Raw genomic sequence first — 22150 nt, forward strand, 5'->3', positions numbered from 1 at the left:
TTTTATGAGAAAAATGTTAGGAGTACTAATATGTGAATAACGAGGAGTTTTGGCACAATTACCTTCGTCTTAATTAGTGCTGTTATTGGGTATCCTCTTTCTATGTTAAAACCGAACTGCTTTTTGCACTTAACTATAGGGTAAAATAATAATAATAATAAAATCCTGAGCACTCAGCAATGGGATATTCAATATCTTATGGTTCCTGTAATCTCTTGATTGTTAGCATTAAATGATATAGTCTAAGCTAGGCTGCTATTAGGATGAAGCAAGTAAAATATTAACACAACAGCGAGATCGACCGTGCAGGAAGGAAGGTTGGATATTTACCGATTGTTTGCTCACCGCTGCACTCAAGTACACAGTAACGTGTTTCATTTTTTTCTTCTTTACTAGCTCGTAGTATCATCAGCGTTCCGTAATCCATTAAAATAGACACAGCGCACTTAGCCCAAGGAGTGTCACGCGCTTTCCAGCGATATCCTGTCATTATCTCAATTGAAAAATTACTCATTTCATTTTATATGTTTGCTTTATTGGAAAACGTTACAAAAATATTCAGGGCAAAGCCCAAGCAGCGTTGCTGGGGCAAGCAAAAGAAAAAATTAGCGAAATTTTAATACTCAGGAAATGGGAATATTCGAATTTTAAATATTTCTTTATATGCAAAGACAAGTGTAATTTTCTTTTCCGTTTGGTTTAAAGGGTACCGCTTTTCTGTTTAATCCTTTTACTTAGTAGTTAGTCTAACGAATATGGCTTACTTGTGCTGGGAAATTATGAAAGAGCTGTAATGTTGCTGTTAAGATGTAATCCCTTTTGTCTCACTCTGTCAAATAGGCAGACTTAACTCTTTGAAACAGCATGGCTAATGATTTTATAATCCTGCAAGAAAGGACGGACGTTAGATATTTGGTCATTATGTCCTTCAACATTGTACTTCAATACATTGCTAGTCATCTTTTTTTTGCGGTAGGTCGTACCGTCATTATTATTCAGGGACACATCACTTAGGAAGTCCCACACATTTTTAGTTTCCGTAGGGGATTAGTGCCGTCAGTGCACCTCATGCGATGCACTGTAGGCACTGCTTAAGGTTCTTTCCAGCGTCCTTTTCGCAACCCCTTTCGTTCCTTTTACTGTACCAATGTTCATATTGTCTTTCTTCCATCTTTCTTTCCACCCTCTCCTGTCAGTTGTTTCATAGTGCAACTGCGAGGTTTTCCTCCTGTTACACCTCTAAAACCTTTCTACTTTCAAATTCCCTTTCAGCGCTGAATGGTCTCATAGGTCGAAGTGCTTGGCCTTCGGCCTAAATTCAATCTTCCACATATTTTTACCGAGTTCACTGTCATAATCTTGGTTTATAATGTTCTCATTTCATTTTGTCTGTATGATTTCGTGGCAAAAGAAACTGTCAGTTTCACAAGAAAAAAAAAACGAAAAAAGTTCTTGCATTTAAGAAATTAGACAATATTTCAAAACATTCGCAAAGTTAGAGGGAAATGTAGTTTGTTCTGTTACTTCTCTTCATAATTATACCAACTCACTCAACCTAAAGAAATAATTCAGTTCCGAAATTCTTTATGGTAAAATGTTAATCACTCTTATCATAAACGTTGATAAACGACATTCCTGTTCAAACACACCATTGTTAATAAAGCACTCTCAGATGCAATACTATTATAAATTTGTCTCGAGATAAAGCAACTCTTGTCAAGACTCGAAAATTAATGGTCGGTGGCATGAAGCTACGCGAAGAGCTGCCATTAATAGAGGAAGATTAGTGATTACGAACGGTATCAGTAAAAAATACAACAAATATGTCCGAGGTATAATAATCTCGGCAACTATAGGCAATCTTTTATGAATTATCGATGTCTATTGCTGTTATTAATCTTATTAATATCAAATTTCTGCATTATCAGTATTATCATTATAATGACTGTAGGCTTTCCTCTACATGTTGTAGTCACTGAAGCTGTTGGTGCACTTAAATTTATTCGCTCAATGTTATACTTTCAAGGGGACCATGCACGCGAAAATTGTTGGGATTGGATAACCTGCCAAACGCAATGTATCATACCCTCCGGCTACCACAAGAACTAGCAGAAAATTGTTAAAAACTCGTAAATTTCTTATTAACGCCTTTCTTTCGTGATCTACATACAAAGAAGAAGAGCAAATTGCTGATGTAAACAAATAAAAGCTGCAAGGAAAAGCGTGAATATTTGGGGCCTATTTTATGTACAAATAAACAACATTAGTGCTAGATTTACAGAAAATAGTTATTTTATATGTTAATAAAAGTTATTTTGTCGTGAAATGTAATAATAAAATATATCTAGACTCTAGTCTTTCATTTGTAAGCCTAAATAGAAAAATAGGAGCACTGAACGACTCTATTTCGTATCGTTTGAAGTTCACACCACTATCTGTTAAGTCAAGTCAACGAGACAGCAAAAAATTCAAGAGGCCATAGAAATGTCCTGCCAGGGGAAGCCAAGCATAGAAGAGCAGTTATCTGTATATAGAACCCGTAAAAGAAAGGAGGAAGAAAGCAACGAACGGAAAAAAGTTATCTGGAATTGGATTGCTTGGATCATGAACCTTGGATCAAGTCGCTCAAGTTCCGAATCTTCGTCAGCAGATTCAAGCTCAACAGAAAGCACATCAGGGCTGTCAGGGGATGGAAAACAAGAACAAAGCACTGGAAGAGAGAGGGTAATTACAGTATCATAAAATGAACTGTTGTAGATTGTGTAGTAGTCTAGTACGCTTGCGTAGGTACATTATAGGGTTGCATAAATCCCCAATGTTTAAGATGAACTTGCTCTAAACTTGTGCTGTAGGCTATTGTGTGCAATTGTGTGGGCTGATTAATAAAAAAAATCTCACACATCTAAACTGACAGCCTAGATTTAGTATTATTTTACTTTGCCTACTTAGGCTAATATCCTAGGCCTATGCCAAATACACGAATGGTACCAAAATATATCGCGAATTTACCGTTGCCAAAATATTTACCATCTTAATTTAGCTTATGGTTTAACGTTCATTGCCATAGGACTGATACTTACACGCCACATCTTAGTTGAATGATTCAAGTTCTCTACCTTAACCTATTAGGGGTTAGGTTATTTAAAGTGTTTGGGAAGCCTAATAACCCCAAAGGACTATATTAAGTTTAGCCTACATGATAAATAAGTTTTTCACCAAGCACAGGAGCTGTATAATTGCCTGACTGTTTATCTTTTCTTTTATCATGTTGATTATTAACCAACTTTCCTGTGCCAAGGAACTTTTTATTTATTCCAACCTACCATTTAAAGCTACCTGTTGGTCTGTAGGGATTTGCATTTGGAAATGGGTTTAGGCTGTGTGGGGGAAGAGGAAAATAAATCTCACCTACAGGATTATTAAAATATGTTTTGCAAAAAAAGAGAAGCAGGTTGAAAAATGTGGTTCATGTTAGTAAGTTAAATCAGTAACAATCACAAGAAAATAATGAAATTTCATGAAAATATGGCATAGGCAACTACTGAGATGCAATCATACCTACTCTAGGGTACTTGTCCCAAAAATAAGTAAAACTGAAGCTACTATCATGCCTATTTGGTTCTGTAACAATTTTTTACATGCAAGGTGTTTTTATGTTTATTCCTTGGCATAAATGCAAAAACATTAACAAAAGTCGGTACATATCATAAACACAAGACATAAAAATAACCAAAAACATGAACAAAAGGTAGTAAACATTCCTCTTGGCTAATAACCAAAAACATGAACAAAAGGTAGTAAATATTCCACTTAGCTACTAGCAGGAACCAGGCCACAAGAGTAGCATTCATTTTTACCCAAAAATGTAACAGTTTTAATTGCAATGATACATGTCCCAATGGTAACCTAATCTGACTAAAGGTGCTGGTCGTATGTGACCCAGGAGTGGCTGAACTGCTCCAGCCCACAGCTAAAATATATTGTAAATGGTTTTTCAGGGGTATAGCTTAACCTAACCTTCTGTAACCTAAGTAACCTAATCTAATGGAGCAGAACCTGATGCCATGTGACCTTTTTGGCCAAAGGGAGACATTTTCCTTACCAGGAGCAATCCCCTCCCCTTTCTGGATGTACGTTTAGAACTGGTGCTCAGCTCAATTTTTTAACAAATGTCTTGTGTGGATCTAAGTTACAAAAATGAGCTAAGGGGATTAGGCTAATTCATCTTTCACATTCTCAATTGATCCCTGATCCCTTTTCCTGCCGAGAGCAACCAGATTCGTTGAACAGCAACACCAATGTGCAGTAAATGTGCCTCTCTGTAGAACTTGTCAGTTATAGAGGTCCTGTATTCCTCACGCCCGTTGGACTATGGAACAGCGTCCCAGAGGATACCGTGCAGTTGGAACTTTAGAGGTTCAAGCAAAAATGGAATTCATTACTACCCTAATACTATTCTTGCATTTTAATACATTTTTATCTATTTATTAATTTATTTTTTATTTTTTAATGTGGGATCTCTTCTTTTTGTATTTCCTTTACTTCCTCTTACTTCTTCCTAATGAACACCATATTCTTTGGAAGCTTGAATTTCAAGTCAGTGGCCCCTGTGGGCTTGTTCCATATGAATAGGTTTCATCTACTGAATAATAATAATAATAATAAACCATGGCCTTATGATAGAGTCCTACCCTCCTCCCCTGTAATTAGGCATAGACATCTGGTGCAATGCATAATATTGTACTGATAGGATAGCTGAGAGATGTAGGTTGATAAACTTAAAATGGAGTTCTCTTCTAACATATAGATGGCTCCATTGAGATTTACTGCCCATGGTATGCAAGCAACTTAACTGCCTTAGCAGGCCTGAATAGGTGCAGTTGTTTAGATTCTGTGCCAGCATCCTTCACATTGAGGTCTTAAGCCCTGTCCACACTAGCGGGCACTGCCCGATGGGCAAACACTGTTCCCATAACCTGTTCCGCTACACTGACCGACCGAGTATGGAGCCAGAACGATGCGATTGTCTGGTAACACTGCTTCAGAAGCAAGATAAAATATGAACAGCTGGAAGTGCCCTTCGGGCATGCCCACTAGTATGGACAGGCCATTATGTGTGCACACTCAGGTAAGTGATTTGGAGACCAGTAGTGGTTCTGTAATATCCAGTTGCTCCCATACGTAGGGCCATCTTCAGTGGCAGGATTAACCAGGAGAGCTGAAAGTGGGCCACTGTATCTTCTGCCAGGAGAGATATGTGATCCTCTTCTGCCTGCCTAATGCATCCAATAGCTTTGCATTCTCTTTCACAAGGTAGTGATGCTGCATCCCAGCAGGGAAGGCTTAAATGTTTTATACCTTGATGAAGGGTGAAGAAGGTGGACCCAGTACAAAATAACCTCATTCTAGTCTTTAGGGAAAGCATTGTAACCTTGATACAGTTTATTTCCATTTTTAACAATAAATGTGGGTACTCTGTATATCCAAGCACTTAACCAGAGCAAAAGGCTATATAAGGCAGTGGTTTTTTGTATGTGTGAAACAGGTTTTTGAAATGAATCTTACCTCTCTATTATAGCTTTAAAGTCCCATGCCAATGGGAGGGCAAAAGTATAAACAAAAAAATTTATCTAGATCGTCTGGTTGTACCATCTATTGATCCCTCTCTTTCAGGGTAAACAGTGTTCACGCATTGGTGTTCTAAGTTTTTTCAATTGTTACGGTAAGAAAACTGATGGACAGAGTGTTGTTTAATTATCTTTTTTATTGTTAAACTACATATTTTGGGGATTATGTTTTGATATTGATTGGCTTGTTGACTTTTTAGGATGTTTGCCAAAGAAGACATTGATTAATTCTCTAGTTAGCAAGGTTAAGTGTAGCACCTGATGTTACTCAGCATATGATGGTCACAAATTTTGTTGGTGCGGGAGCAAAGATTGATCATTCAAGGACTGATGTAATGAGTGTGTTAATTGGCCAGCCAGTGTCATGAGCAGTTACTTGAAATATGAGAAGTGAGAAGCTGATAAGGATAAGAAATTTCAGCAAAGGAACTCAAATAAAAATTGAATAGTAAGCAGTAGGCGTAAGGGACTTAAAAGTGTTCATAACCTACTGGGTAGTTGCTTTTCTTCTTTTTCTTTTGCATAGCAATCCTTCTCTCTCATGACATTCTTCTCCTCAGGTTAAATTTCCTGACATTGTTCATGATATGAGGGTTGGTTAGTTAGTTAGTTATAAATGATTTGTTTAACCAGACCTCTGAACTCTTTTAGGGTTCTTCTCGGGCTGGGAAAAGAAGGGGGGAAAGAGTACATAAAAAATTAAGTAGTTAAATAAATAAATAAAAAAAAGGGGGGGAAATTAAAAAAAAAAAATCAAGAGGGAAAGAAAAAAAAAGAATGGAGGAAAAAAAGGGGGAAGATTATATTTTACTTATCAATTTAATTTTGTTTAAGAAGAGGATGATATTATTAATTGAAAAGTTATTACCTTCTGCTAGAATATCCTTTATTGATTTATTTTGTAAATAATTATTTCTTTCATGATGCCACCTGGGACAGTCAATCAAGATATGTTGATTGTTATTGGGATGTTACATCTTTCTCAAGTTATTGGGTTTGTGTGCGGAGTTGACATCAGATGACCATGTGTGAGTCTGGAATGTCCTATTCTGAGTCTTGTTAAAATTACTTCATTAATTCTTTGCTTTCATTATAATGACTTACCAAAACACTGTAAAAGCTTTTATCTCTTTAAAATCGACACGTCCGAGATATAAATTTTCAAACTTTGTTTGGAACGCTGATACAATTGGCGGAGATTCAACCCCACCGGATGCCGGTGGGGGTAGCGTGGCAGGAGACATACCCATAAACCCAGGTCAGTTTCATTCTCGGGCGTATTGGGAACGCATCTCGCCCGTCCGTCTGCCTCAAACTGTTTGGGTTCCTTTGTCTGCTTGCACTTAGTTGTGGCGTCTCCTTGGTGAAGTACTCAATTGCCTGTTTATTTATCTAGCTAGCCTAGCTCTGGGAATTCGTAGCTATGTCAGATTCAAGCTTCGATCCAGAGTTTGCGCAGGGAATTTGTGCTCCGCCAAACTAGTTAAACTTAAATACGATCGCCATTCTTTGTACAGCATGTAGGGGGTCAAGAGTGTTCCCAGGAGAACACATGCAGTGAATGTATGGAATGGAGTCAGGAGTTTTGGCAAACATACAGTTCCCATCAGATAAAGCTGGTTAGGGATAGGGATAGGAAAGCCTTTAAGCGTAAGGAAGCTAGGCTATCATCTTCTTCGGTGGTGGCATTGGCGTCACCTCCTCTACTGAGTTAATGTTTCACCTGGAGTACCCTCCATTCTAGTTGAGCTGCCGAGGGTATAGGGAAGGGGGATGTATTTAACTATTTTTAGGTTAGGCGGTGAGACCCGTTTTTCAGTCTGGTTGCTTTCCAATTGCTCAGGGCAAGAGCAAAAGGAAGTCACCCCTTGTCTCAGTCAGCGGTGTACTTCCCTGACTGCTTGGGTTGTTATGGAGCAGAGTGGCTAGCAGTGCTTACGCCCAAGGCCTCTGCAGGTAATGGAGTTTCAACCAGCAGCAGTACCTCCCTGCAAAAGCCCATCTACCAGGTAAGGTGACCCCTGCCCTTTTGTTGGTATGGATCCTTAAGATACCCATGGTTAGAGTTTGCTCCTTTCCTTTTTTTTTTTTTTTGTGTGTGTGTGTAACCTTTCAATAACTGGTACCTCATCCCCTGCCCTTCCACCTTAAATGTGGAATCAGCTTTTACAGTGTTGGTAAGTCATTATAATGAAAATGACATTTTTATGATATAATGATGTTTCATTATACTTACCAAAACACTGTAACGTAAAGGCCTCCTCCTCCCCGCAGGGGGAGACGTTATCTCAGGTTTTCACTAATTGTGTATACCGAGATTGAAACTGACCTGGGTTTATGGGTATGTCTCCTGCCACGCTACCCCCACTGGCATCCGGTGGGGTTGGGTCTCCTGCCAATTGTATCAGCGTTCCAAACAAAGTTTGAAAATTTATATCTCAGACGTGTCGATTTTAAAGAGGTAAAAGCTTTTACAGTGTTTTGGTAAGTATAATGAAACATCATTTTATCATAAAAATGTCATTTTTGGGTAGAAGAGTGCCACTTTTTAACTTCGTTCTTAATTTGTTTTAGTTTGTTTTGAGGGGGTATATTTGTCCAATCATTTTGCCAATCCCTATAAATTAAGGGTGTAACTGATGCTAGCCAGTCTGATATGGGGCCTTTCGTAGTATTTGGGGGATTGTACAAGCCAATTTAGCAGCTTTATCTGCTTTCTCATTACCCGCAATGCCTACATGGGCTGGGATCCAACAAATTTGAATTTGAAGACCGTTTGTAATTAACTGATGAATTTCCCATTGGATATTTTGGACAAGGTGATTATTTGATTTAAATGATCCTATTGCTTCAATTGCACTTCTTGAGTTGCTCAATATGAGGTTTGAAGGAATTCATTTTTTGTTATAATCTTGAGAGCCAATTGTATGGCTGTTAATTCTGCAGTAAATACTGGTGATATTAGAGGAAGGCCCATTTGGATAGTTTTATCACTTGAATAGGCTGATGAGCCCACTCCAGCTTCATTTTTGGATCCATCTGTGTAGATTATGAAGGGATTACCCTTCCATCTTATGTGTTCCGTGGCATGTTGATGGTACATTTCTGTGTTGAACATATATTTCTTTGAAAGAGATGATAAATATGTGCATATTTTTGCCCTTTTTAGTGTCCATGGTGTGATCAGATTTATTTCTTGGGTAAATTTCGGTATCATGTTATGTAAATTCAATAGATGATTAGTTTTTTTAGTAAATGAGTTTTGATTTGGGTTATTTGTATTTTTATTGAGAAATTTGTTTGATACAGGAGATGTGCCTGCTTGAAGGGATAAGCCTCTTCTTAAAGTAATTAGATCTCTGTAATATTTTAAAGGCAGTTGGCCTGCTTCTGCTAGGACAGAGACAGTTGGAGATGAGCGGAAGGCTCCTGTACATATACGTACTCCCTCGTGATGCAAAGCATCTAGAAATTTTAAAGTTGTTTCTGAGGCATTTGAATAAATTGGACAGCTATAATTTATAATTGATAGTACTGTTGCATTGTACAACATTAACATTGTGTCTCGTCCTGCACCCCATTTGGTGTGTGAGATTTTCTTTGATAATGTAAGGGTTTTAGATCCTTTGGCTTTGATATATTTGACATGATCTTTCCAATTTAAATGTTGATCAAAAATTATACCCAAATATTTAACACTATTGCACATGTTTATCTCTTCATTATAAAGATATAACTTAATGGTTTGTTGTTTCAACCATCTTTTGTCTTTGTAGAAGACAATGCCATTTGTTTTATTTACCGACAACTTGAAGCCTACAGAGTTGGTCCAAGTGGTTATATTATTTGTTGCTATATTAAGTATTCTTTGAGCATGTCTCCAAGAATAACTTGAATAATAAATTACAAAATCATCCACATACAAACTATTTGTACACCCTCAGGCAGGTTCATAGTAATGTCATTTATTGCCAGGGCAAATAAGATGCAGCTCAAAACACTACCTTAGGGGATACCCTCCTCTTGTACGTAGCAATTTGAATATTTATTTTCTATGCGTACTTGAAATGTACGATTTGTTGGAAAATTATTGATAAATATTGGAAGGTGACCTCGAATATTGGACGTATGGAGTTTGTGCATAATATTGTATCTCCATGTGGTATCATTTGCTTTTTCTATATCAAAGAAAATAGCCACTGTCAGCTTTTTCTTTTCAAATCCTTTTTTAATATGATCTTCTATTTGAGTTAACGGGTCTAGTGTAGATCTACCAGCTATTGATCCCGATTGGGTAGGTGATAAAATTGAATGTTTTTTTATGACACATGTTAATCTCAAACTAACCATTTTCTCCAACAGTTTGCACAAGCAACTTGTTAGAGATATTGGCCTATAATTAGTGGGGTTGCTAGGGTCTTTTCCTGGTTTACTGATGGGTATGATTATTGCATGTCTCCATTTAGTTGGGAAGACATGCGTTAGCCATATGCTATTATATAATTTTAATAAGAATTCTTTAGCTAGTGTGGCTAAGTTCTGGATCATTTCAAAAGAAATCATATCATGCCCCGGAGCTGATGATCGACATGATTTTAGGGCAAAATTAAGTTCATTCATATTGAATTCTTGGTTATAATCAAGGTCCTCATCAGTTTCAAAATTAAGTGTATGATTTATTTTTTGTGTTCTAATTCTTTTGAAGTGTTCATCTAAATTAGAATAAGCACTAATATCTTCTATATGTTTGGCTAATATATTTGAAATATCTTGTAGGTTATGATTTAGTTTGCCATTATATAGTATTGGGCTTCTAGGTGGTCTTACATGTTTACCATTGATTTTACGGATTTTGTGCCATATTTCCTTAATTGAAGTGTTTGGTGACAACTTCGAAATATAATTTTTCCACGACTGAGCTTTTTCGAATATTATTGTTTTTCGAAATTTTGCATTATATTTATTGTAAAGTGGTTTAATGTGATCAATAGTTATACTTATAACTATTATCTTGTTTAGTTTGTTTATATTACAGTACAAGGGCCTTTATTAAGGGTGTTTAATCTAGACTTTAGTCTACTCAAATTACGTGCCAGTGTGTGTTTGGTTCGATTTAAGAGAGATAAATTATTAGACCACCATGGAACGGGGGATATATTAGGGGTTGAAGAAGTTATGGGGATGCATTTATCTGCAGCACTGATTACAAAACTGGAAAAGAAATCATTTGTGACATTATTGTTTTGATTTAAAGGGAAGGGAGGGATATTTCTAGTTTGTAAATTGTATTTATCCCAGTCAGCTTTCAGTAAGTTATTTCCATTCCAGTTTTTCAATTAATTCCAGTGAGCATAATGAAATATATATTGACGAGACTGTTAAATGAGTTTTTGAGAAGTACGTTGGTGAATCACTTTCATTCAGGCAATGTAAATTCTGAACATTTATGCAATTCTCAATGTTTGAGCCGGCCAAGTTACTAGCATGTGCGCTGTCCCACAATGGATTATGGCCATTAAAGTCGCCTACTATTAGTAGGGGGCCATTTACATTATTTACTATTTGTGGTAAATCACTAAAGTTTGAGTTAGAATTTGGCTGATTATATAGATTTAGTATAGAGATAATTTGATTGTCTGGCATATGCAATTTGATTGCAGTTATTGATATGACAGTTATGTAATATTTAAGGGTTCGTAAGTTGAATCGTTATGAACATATATAGCTGTTCCTAGCTTGCCATCTGCTATTGGTGAGTGGCAAGCTAATTTACAGTTTCTAGAGTTCTTAGGAGTTGTACCAATATGCTGTAGACATATGCAAACAGGTTTATGTTCCTTTAGTATTCTCTGGATTTCACCTAGCCGAAGCCGAGTAGAAAATCCATTCATGTTCCACTGAATTATTTTATTGGTCATTGTTTGGTGGGATTGGTGTTAGATTTTGTAAGTTAATTGATGATTTAGCTATATCTCATAACATTTTAAGGGAGTTTGTGTTGCTTTGCGGTTTCTTTGCAGCTAGGTTTGATTGCTGAATATTTGATGCATTGATCGGTTCTTCTTCATATTTCCTTATTAGTTCTTTAGTTTTAAGGATTCTGAGCATAGTTCGCCATCTTGATGGAATGTTAAAGGGCATTTTCGGAACCTAGTAAAGTTATTTATGAAATTTGGGGTTATATTTTCATTTATGTTAGGCAAATGATTGTACGTAATGATGAAACACTCTTGACATCCGCAAGATAAATCATGTTCCGAGTGTTGAAAGAATGGTTCTAATCTCTGGGTTCCAACTATGCTTCCATTACTGGATGTTGAAATATTTTTGTTAGGAATTTGTGGTATACACATACTGGATCTCTGATGTGCTGGTATAAAATTTTGATTTGAATTTTTAGGTTTATTATTATTACTATTCTTTGGTCTTGTTGAGGGTTGATTTGATGTGGTTGTGATTTGATTAATTTTATGGGTTTTTGATTCTTCAGTGGGATGTTTAATTGAAAGTTTCTGCATTGATTTTGGTGATGAGAGTGCAGAAGAGTTAGTTGATTTATCCATATTTGGGGAATCGTTATTTATATTTGTCTTGGATTGTGGAACACTATGGATTTCCACTTGTGATGCAGTTAATGTAATCTGTTTCTGATTAATGGGTGAGACTGGGATTTTGGTAGATCGATCTGTGAATGGAATGTTAGGTTTTTTTCCCTTAGGGGAAGTTCTGTCAATTACTTTCCTTTTTTTATTATGGTTATTTTTGTCAATTAAGTTTTCTGTGGATGATGTTAGTGCATTATGAGTTTCCAGATCTGGCTTATTAACCTCTGTTGATTTTTCCATATCATTGGAGTTCGTTTCTGAATGATTAACTGGGCTTGTTACTGGGGAGGTCTGTTGCAACTGTACTCTTGGGCTTTTATGAATAGTAGAGGAGGGGGAGAGGTGTGTCACAGCTATTCTGTGTTGAGAGTCTTTATATTGTTTATTATGAGTTGTTACAACATTTGAATATGAATGGAGTTTTGCTGGGTCATTGATTCCTCTCACCTTCAGTTCGAGTTTGGCTTCGTTAACGGGCATACCAGTTCTGTCCATTAACATTTGTAATTCTGTATAATATTGATAAAATATACAGTCTTTAGATTTAGCATGATGATTTAATTTGCAATTTACACATTTGAAGGTTTTGCATTTCCAATTTGTTGTGTGGTTTTCAGAACATACAGAGCATATAGCATTATTCCTACATCTTTTGGTTGAATGGCCATGTTTTTGACAGAGCATTGGAGAGGTTTAGGGACAAAGGGGTGAACCTCTCTATTCAGTCCCAGAATTTTAATTTTTCGTGGTAGTTCCCGGTTTGTAAATTTTATTTTGACTATTTTAATATGTTTATTTGCATCCCTTCTACTTGGGACAGCATATAATTCCAAGTCATGTATGTTGTTGTATCTTAATTTAAGGGAGTCAATTAAGATTTGTTTTGATGGTAGCTCTTTTTCATCATTGTCTGGGAACATTACTGTGCCTTGTGTATAGTTTAGTGTTTCATGGCTGGTTACTGTTACTTTTATTTCATTTATGTTGGTTATTTGTAGAAATGTTGTTGATTGGGCTTTGGTTGTTGTTTGTATTAGCCATTCATTGTTTTTGATATGTCTACATTCCATGTCTTGTGTGGGGTGTATATTTAATAATTTGTTCTCTGAAATGGCTGGTGAGATCTGTTTTTCTGCTTTTAATATTAAAAATCTGGACCAGTTGTCTGGTCCAAAAATATGTTCAAAATGAACTAGTGTTGGATTTAGTCGATAGTTATTTCTTTTTAATTTTTTCACATTCATCGGTGATGAGCTGTCTTGTGTTGATGGGGTTTTAGGGGGATTACTTGTTTCTATTTTAGAATTATTGTCCTTTGTGTATGGTTCCAGTGTTACAATACTGGAGTTTACCAATTTGTTATTATTTGTTTCTTTTTGACTTTCTAAACTCTTTGAGTCTTTAGGGATTGATATTTTACTTGGAACAGGATGTTCCGTTGTAGCGTTTCTATCTATGTTGAGATTCGGGAGTGACGTTCCATTAGTCATCGACTGTGCCAGAATTTTACCATCATGGGGTCCAGGGGTACTAATATCTTCAAGACTACTTTGCATAAAAGATATATATATATATATAAAAAATTAATAAATATTGAAAAGATATCATTGGCTTTTTATGAAGTTGGATGTTCTACTAATGGCACAAGTGGGAACTGACTCCCAAATGTCCACTTCCCTACCCTACCCCAAAAGGGGGATGGCACATCATGGTTAGTATGGCCCAAGTGTAAGCAAAACCTGCTTGCTAGGATTGAGTGTATTGTAATAATACAGTCATCCCCATCCTAATCACAGTATGGGCTAACCGGACAGAAAGCCGAGAGTCCTATTCCTAGAACCAGGCCCCCCCTGGAATCCGTGGTCCAGCTCCACAGAATAGTTCTGCCTGAAAAACCAGGTCCGAACATTATCAGGTAGAGGATGGTTCTACCACAGTTCCCACTATTTAGCTTCAGATTCAACTTCACTCCATGCTATGATATGTTTTCCTATTTATTAATTTTGGTAATTTTGAAAAAAGTGGAAAAATCCACAAAATTATTCCTAAAGCATATTTATATATATGTGGGACACTTGGGATCAAACTTAGGGAAAATAGATCCCTAGGTTCGAGAGCCCCCTCACCACGTCAAGGTGGTCCCAATTTGAGGGGGTATGAGGGTTGGAAAGTTGGAATCAGACATGGCTAGTCTTAGGGAATTTATGCCAGCTACTGGCTTTGTTGTCCTTCCAATTTACAGGGTAATTGTGTTTTGGGTTTTCCCCTTGCACCGTAGGTGGAGCCAATTCCCTCCCTTCCATTTAGCCATTCCTTCGCCATACCCTGTGACTCTCCCTCTTCTGGAGATACAGGGAAGCAATGTATGTCAAGGAGAGGAAATGGTTTGTGCTTGTTGTCTCCTTCCTCTGATCAACCTGGCATGAGTCACACTAAGGTTGGTGTTAGGTTGCCGAAAGATGTGCAAGGTAGAATTAAGCACAGCACAGGTGGACAGGATTCAGGTGTTGCAGTTAGAGACCAGCTCACTTGCTCTGGGTCAGAGTCTTTCTCCTAGGCCTTCCATGATACCATGAACCCCCAGCAATCCCTGTCCAGGATCTCCCCTCTCTTTGGTGGCACTGCGGTTTTCCTCTTTTGGTGCCAGTTCCCCTTGCTCTTCATCTCATTCTCCTAGGCATGCTGATTATACCGACTTGTCTTCATGTCAGATGTCTGATGTTCATGAGGTTCCTTCAGGTATTTAGGATTGTAGTTTTGACCGCCGTCATTCCTTTCAATCTCCTCCTTCCTCATCTAAGCACTTGCAGTACGATTTGTTGCCGAATAAGTTGGCTTATTCTCTCGGAGATGGGGTTTCTCATTTTTTTAGCACAGTTGCCAGGCCTTCTGGTAGACATTCAGGGTTCTTGTTCACCTTTCAGATCTGGTTTTGACAGGTTTTGCATCAGTCTCCTTATAAGGACCTTCTCAGGCCTTTTTGAGGCATCTCAGTCCCTATCTTTAAGCCAGCTGTTGGCTTCTTTGTCAGAGAGGTTGGATGAGCATTTGTCCCTAGGAGATTCAATCTTAGTAACACAGAATTTGGGTCTGCAACAGGTTTTTTCGTTGCCATTTACCCAGGTATTTTCAGCATTGACACCTACTGCTGAGTTCTCATTACAAGCCAACACTCACCTTGGCAGAAGAAAGGAAAGTCTCTCGTCTTCCACAGTTCATACCAGGTAAGATGGACATTGTAGCCTTTATCCCACTGTTATCAGACTGATAGTGCTTTTCCTTGCAATTTTTAGATGTCCTTGTGGCTTAATGAATTAGTCCTCAACTGGTGGCAGTACCAGCAGATGGACTCTAATGATTAAATAAGTAGTGTCTCTTTCCAGATGGAATGTATTTTGTTCTCTTGGGGTTTTAATTTTTGTCTTTATACACTTACCCACCTCCATTTTCAATTTGGGAATCAGCATAACTTTACAAATTAGATAAAAAAAAAAAATTTTATACTCTTTCATCCTCTTTTTGGTGTAGGATTTTATAGCTATCATAATAGATATGTGAGTATTTGAAAAATGAATTTGAAAAATTTATATTTTCTTTTAATTTGCATATTTTTTCACCAGTTCTTAAATTGCAGCCATGCCCTTCAAGAATATATGTTACAGAACATTTCATCCTGAGCTAATTCAGATATGGTGCTTCCTCACTGAGTATCACACTATGACAAAGCCTATTATCAGTGAGGTAAAGTCCGCATGCTTTTTTCATATGCTGTATAGATTTTGATGCAAAATATTGCATATACATTTGATCACTACCTAAGAAATGTCCTTAGACCCAGATAGATTATCATGCCAGCTCTGTGTGTAAATTGGCTTTTTATCCACTTTCCTCTTGGGATTGTTCATGATGGCTTTATTAGCTGTGTTATTTACACCAAAGCTATAATGTGTAGACAGACAGTAGTGACCAGGTGTTACAAGTCAGCCACTAACACCTTAGTTTTACTTTATTTGCTGTGTCTAAGTGCCACCCTCAAGACACCAGCCATAGACCAAGCTCATGCATCTCCCCTACCATAGCTTGCAAATATTATATTTCCAGCACTCTACAGTTGTATGAATTTGCTCCTACCACATTTTGATATTCAGAGTATGAAAAACATTATAGTTTGTATTTGTGCAGGATATATCTTAAATTTAACAAATAATGTCTGTTCCCCAGCATATGAACATGTCACCCATACCTGACTGCAGTTAGTGAGATCATGCGTAACATAGGGGTTTATATTTTAGAAATGAAACTGTTTTAAAATATTATTGTTTGTGCTTCTAATTTTGTAAATGGATGAGTTGATTACTACAAATATGGACAACAGTTTAGCCATGAGAAGATATTTCTGTACCATTATAATTTTAGTCGTACTTAAGTGCATAATTATTACTGGTGTATTTTCTGTAAAGTTTTAATTTAAAAAAAAAAATTTAGTTTTAGTTCAGGGTAAAATTATTACCTAATCATAGCTCCAGTTGTTAACCTTTCTGAATCACTGAAAGAAATGGCTATGATAATTTAATTTACTTGTAAAAGTGAGTATGATTCACAATCTGAGTTAGTTTTCATTCTGATGACATATTTGTTTTTGTAGAGTTTAAGGAGGAGACCAGGAGGATTATCCAAGGAATCATCTTCAAGTTTTAGTGGTAGTGATTCTCAAGATCTTGCACGGCCATCAATAATAGACACATATACAAAAACCGACTGGATCATTTTAGGACTTAAATTTATTATGTGGCTACTGCTATTCAAGATCTTCATTCTTCTAGAGTTTGGAGCAGTATTTTTTATATTCAGTGCATTTGTATTTATATGGTATGTATATCTTACAGTTGTTAGAATATTTAAAATGGTGTTATTTATATATCTGAAATTCAGGAATGATTACAACCCACCGACTGGATTATAAAATGCATACATAATGTGTACTGGTATATATGTGACACTTTCACAAATACAGTACCACTCGGTGTTTGCTGCTTTTGGCTTTGAGTGAAATAGTTTCATACCCCTTTAGATGATGTGAATGGCTTGCGACTGTTAACGGTCTGTCTACTATAGATTTCCAGGTTTAGTCAAAGTCTGGCATTTTATTTTTGTTCTGGGTATTTACAGTTGCTTCAATGGTTATTGTCTCTCTTTTTTTTCCTTGAATAAAAGGTATGGCCATCCAGCAACATTCCCTGTAGGGGGGTAGTGTTGTCAGTGCACCTCACTCACTGCACTGTAGGTGTTACCTAAGACTCTTTTCAGCATCCCTTCAGCCCCTAACTGCAACCCCTTTCATTCCTTTTCCTGTACCTCCATTCGTATTGTATTTATTCCATCTTACTTTCTACCCTCTCCTAACAATTGTTTCATAGTGCAACTGTGAAGTTTTCCTCCTGTTACACCTTTAAAACCTTTTTAATGCTGAATTACTGCATAGGTCCCAGCCCTTGGCCTAAATTTTATATTCCAATTCCAATTCCAGCAACATTTTGACATTAAGCAATGACTAGTGTAAGAAGAAGAGTGTTAGATTAACCAACCACTAATGTGATTCGGTGTTCAGTGTAGTGCAAGCATTTTCAGTGGTCATATCATCAAATGCTATCAGAATGCTTGGTCTTGTTTTGCAAGACTTCCTATACAGTATTTAGAGATTGCAGTATTTGTTCTCCCATGTGAACCTTTACAGTACCTGTACTGTGTATTTGTTCTCTCATGTGAACCATTATTGTCTGGGAAGAGTTGTTCTCAGTAAAGATTTTTTTTTCTCATCAGTATTAACCCTCTAACGCCGAGCCTCTATTTACAAAAACGTCTCCCGTATGCCGCGGCGTTCGGGAGTTAGCGCTGCGGAAAAAAGTTTTTTCAAAAATCACAGCACGCTTAGTTTTTAAGATTAAGAGTTCATTTTTGGCTCCTTTTTTGTCATTGCCTGAAGTTTAGTATGCAACCATCAGAAATGAAAAAAATATCATTATCATATATAAATATTGAAATATATGACAGCGCAAAAAAAATTTTCATATATAATTTTATACAAATCGCACTGTGAGCAAAACGGTTAAAGCTAACGGGTTATTTTTTTTCTTTGTATTGTACACTAAATTGCGATGAGTTTGATATATAACAAATTGTAAAACGATCAAAGCAACACAGAGAAAATATTATCACAAAATGATGCATGAATTCATAACGCGCGGACGTAAAAAAATGTTTTTTTCAAAAATTCACCATAAATCGAAATATTGTGCTAGAGACTTCCCGTTTGTTGAAAAATGAAGCTAATTGATTGAATATTACTAGACTGTAAGTGTTTTAGCTTACAATTGCAGTTTTCGACCATTTTGGTCGAGTTAAAGTTGACCGAAAGTCGAATTTTTTCTATTTATCGTGATTTATATGAAAATATTTCAAAACCGATAAAAGCTACAACCATGAGTTATTTTCTGTTGAATTATACATGAAATTGCGCACATTTTCAATTATAAAAGTTTATGTAACGACTAATATAAAACGGTGCAAACATTACGACAACGTGACGAAAGAATTTCTGAGATGTTCGGCCGAGTTACCGCGCGGACGTAAGGAAAATGTTTTTTTCAAAATTTCACCATAAATCGAAATATTGTGCTAGAGACTTCCAATTTATTGCAAAATGAAGGTAAATGATTGAATATTACTAGAATGTAAGATTTTTAGCTTACAATTGCATTTTTCGACCATTTCGGTCGAGTTAAAGTTGACTGAAGGTTGAAATTTTGGCAGTTATCATGATTTATGTGAAAATATTTCAAAACTGATAAAAGCTATAACCATGAGTTATTTTCTGTTGTATTCTACATGAAATTGCGCACATTTTCATATATAAAAAGTTTATGTAACGACTAATGTAAAACGATGCAAACATTACTACAACGTGATTTAAAGAATTTCTGAGATGTTCGCCGAAAGTTACCGTCACGCAGACGTAAGGAAAAAAGTTTGTTCTTTCAGAAATTCACCATAAATCGAAATATTGTGCTAGAGACTTCCAGTTTGTTGCAAAATGAAGGTACATGATTGAATATTACTAGAATGTAAGAGTTTTAGCTTATAATTGAGTTTTTTTACCATTTTGGTCGAGTTAAAGTTGACCAAAGGTTGAAATTTTGGCAGTTATCGTGATTTATATGAAAATATTGAAAAACTGATAAAAGCTACAACCATGAGTTATTTTCTGTTGTATTCTACATGAAATTGCGCACATTTCCATATATAAAACTTTATGTAACGACTAATATAAAACGGTGCAAACATTATGACAACGTGAAGAAAGAATTTCTGGCGCGGACGTAAGGAAAAAGTTTTTTCAAAAATTCACCATAAATCGAAATATTGTGCTAGAGACTTCCAATTTGTTGCAAAATGAAGGTAAATGATTGAATATTACTAGAATGTAAGAGTTTTAGCTTAAAATTGCGTTTTTTTACCATTTCGGTCGAGTCAAAGTTGACCAAAGGTTGAAATTTTGGCAGTTATTGTGGTTTATATGAAAATATTTCCAAACTGATTAAAGCTACAACCATGGGTTGTATTTTGCTGTATTTTACATGAAATTGTGCACATTTTCATTTATAAAACTTTATGTAACGGCTAATATAAAACAGTGCAAAAATTACGACAAAATGACGAAAGAATTTCTGAAATTTTCGGCCGAAAGTTATCACGGCTGGTGTAAGGAAAAAGTTTTTCAAAAATTCACCATAAATCGAAATATTGTGCTAGAGACTTCCAATTTGTTGCAAAATGAAGGTAAATGATTGAATATTACTAGAATGTAAGAGTTTTAGCTTACAATTGCGTTTTTCGACCATTTCGGTCGAGTCAAAGTTGACCGAAGGTTGAAATTTTTTGTAGTCGACGTACAGTACGTCCACTCGGCACCCAACAGACAATTTTAGTCGACATATGATACATCCAGTCGGCGTTTAAGGGTTAAGTCATAGTTGGAAAGTTTCATGCTCTCTTCTCACCTGCTCTGCTATCATCTTAGTAATAATAACAGTAATTGGTTAGTTTTCCATTCCTTTAGGTTGGGTGCCAAGACTGTTTTGTGTGACTTACTCTAGACAGCATTGAAGGTTCCTTGAATTGTGCTTTTAGCTCTTTTGGGGGAATGAATGCATAATTTGCATTCATTCCCCAGTGTTCTTCCTTCTTGGTTTTCCAGCTTCAAGCATTTTACTACGCAAATTTTCGTCTTGGATTTTGAAAGGAATTTTTGTGTACTGTCCTTGTGACATACTAAGAAATTTTCTTCAGTAGGGAAAATGTACTCTTTGCACTCTGACCATAGAGGGATTGGGCACTCGTTGTCTGGAAGAACTAGAGTTCTTTCCGGCTGACCTAGTACCTCCCTATCCAGGCTTTGCCAGATTATCTGAGGAAGCCTGGACTCGATCCGGTAAAGTCCTGAAAGAAACGGTCATCTTTCCTAGGGACCAAGCTCAATCTACCCTGATGCGCGCTCTCACGGGCTGGGAGTGCGGGAACACCAAACTTTCTCCCTTTAAAGGAAGTTTCACGATGTTCTCTGTAGGGGACTCTATCCCAACCCCCTGCACTACTAAGTTTGCAGAGCGGACCCTTCAGGCTGGGATAGAGGGAAAACCCATACCTCAACTCCGGGAGACAGATCCTACTTCTCTTCTCTTCCCCGGAGATTCGGAATGTTGGGTAGGAGCTCCAGTAACGTTCACAGTGGGGAAACTCGATCCCGAGTGTGCCTCCACCCTGTTCAGCGAGCAGCTTCCCAGGATTCCGGAGGCTCTGCTGAAGGTGGAGTTTGAGACTAGGTGCAGGCTGAGTCGCTCTCTTCATTCCATCACCATCTCAGAGGTGACGGCATTAACCTATACAGGCGAACCTCTGTTTCAGGTCCTCACAAAGTCATTATTGGCATCTTTCCAATCGGACCTTTATGATTTTGTGATCGCGAGGCAGGATTGCCGGAAGCACATCTTTGCCGACACCACCATTAGGCATGAGCCCAATAGACTCATGAAGAGCTCTATCTGGGGACCTAACCTCTTCCCAGAGGTTGAGGTCAATAATGTCCTAGCAGAGGCAACCAGAGCGAACCAGAGTCTTCGCTCTCGCTGGGGTCTTCCTCTCAAAAAGAAGTTCTCTGAGACCTCCGGACCTCAACCGAAGGAAAGGAAGCGGTTCAGGAGATTCCAGAGCTGTCGGAAACCTCAGGCTCAGACTGTGCTCCAGGCGGTTCCGGTTTCACAGATCGGACAGCCTTCCACATCTAAGGCACAGCCTCAACCGCAGTACTTCCTGATGCAGCCGGCTCAGCAAGCTTCAGCTCCACCAGTCTTCGTGACTTCCCCAGCTTTCAACGCCTCGTTCGAAAACCAGGGGGCGTTTCAAAGATACAATAGACATGCGAGGGGTAGTATAGTCACAGCCGCCTACAGAGGTAGGGCAGTGTCCAGACCTCTCTCGCGTGGAGAAGGAACCCGAGGAGGCAGAGGGAGTAAGTCCTCTTCCAATCAATGAGCCTCCTCAGGTAGGCGAGAATTTGTATTTCTTCCGGGACCGTTGGACCTTCAGTCCATGGGCCCACAGCATAATTTCAAAAGGTCTGAGATGGAGCTGGGGCAGAGGACCTCCTCTGCCAGTCAGATTCCATCAACCTCCATCCAAAGAATTACTGGACTGTGCAAAAGACCTTCTGCAAAAGAATTCAATAAGAAAGTCAAGCACTTGAAATTTCAAGGTTGTCTGTTTACTGTCCCAAAGAAAGACTCAGACAAGCAAGAGTAATTCTAGACTTGTCTCGTCTCAACTTATACATTCAGTGTGGCAAGTTTCGCATGCTTACAATCT

At 37.4% G+C, this 22150-nt stretch overlaps 1 protein-coding gene across 1 annotated transcript in view; it reads left to right on the forward strand.

Moving 5' to 3' along the window:
- Positions 1-2392: 2392 nt before the first annotated feature.
- Positions 2393-22150, forward strand: part of Saysd1 (SAYSVFN motif domain containing 1) — a 30878-nt gene continuing 11120 nt past the window's right edge. The window contains exons 1-2 of the mRNA XM_067105030.1: positions 2393-2724; positions 16878-17101. Coding sequence (XP_066961131.1) covers positions 2485-2724; positions 16878-17101 — 464 coding nt within the window. The 5' untranslated portion in view covers positions 2393-2484. The remainder of the gene's footprint in view (positions 2725-16877; positions 17102-22150) is intronic.

The sequence above is a fragment of the Macrobrachium rosenbergii genome, chromosome 6 (genome assembly GCF_040412425.1).
Source record: "Macrobrachium rosenbergii isolate ZJJX-2024 chromosome 6, ASM4041242v1, whole genome shotgun sequence".
NCBI classification, from domain to species: Eukaryota; Metazoa; Arthropoda; class Malacostraca; order Decapoda; family Palaemonidae; genus Macrobrachium; species Macrobrachium rosenbergii.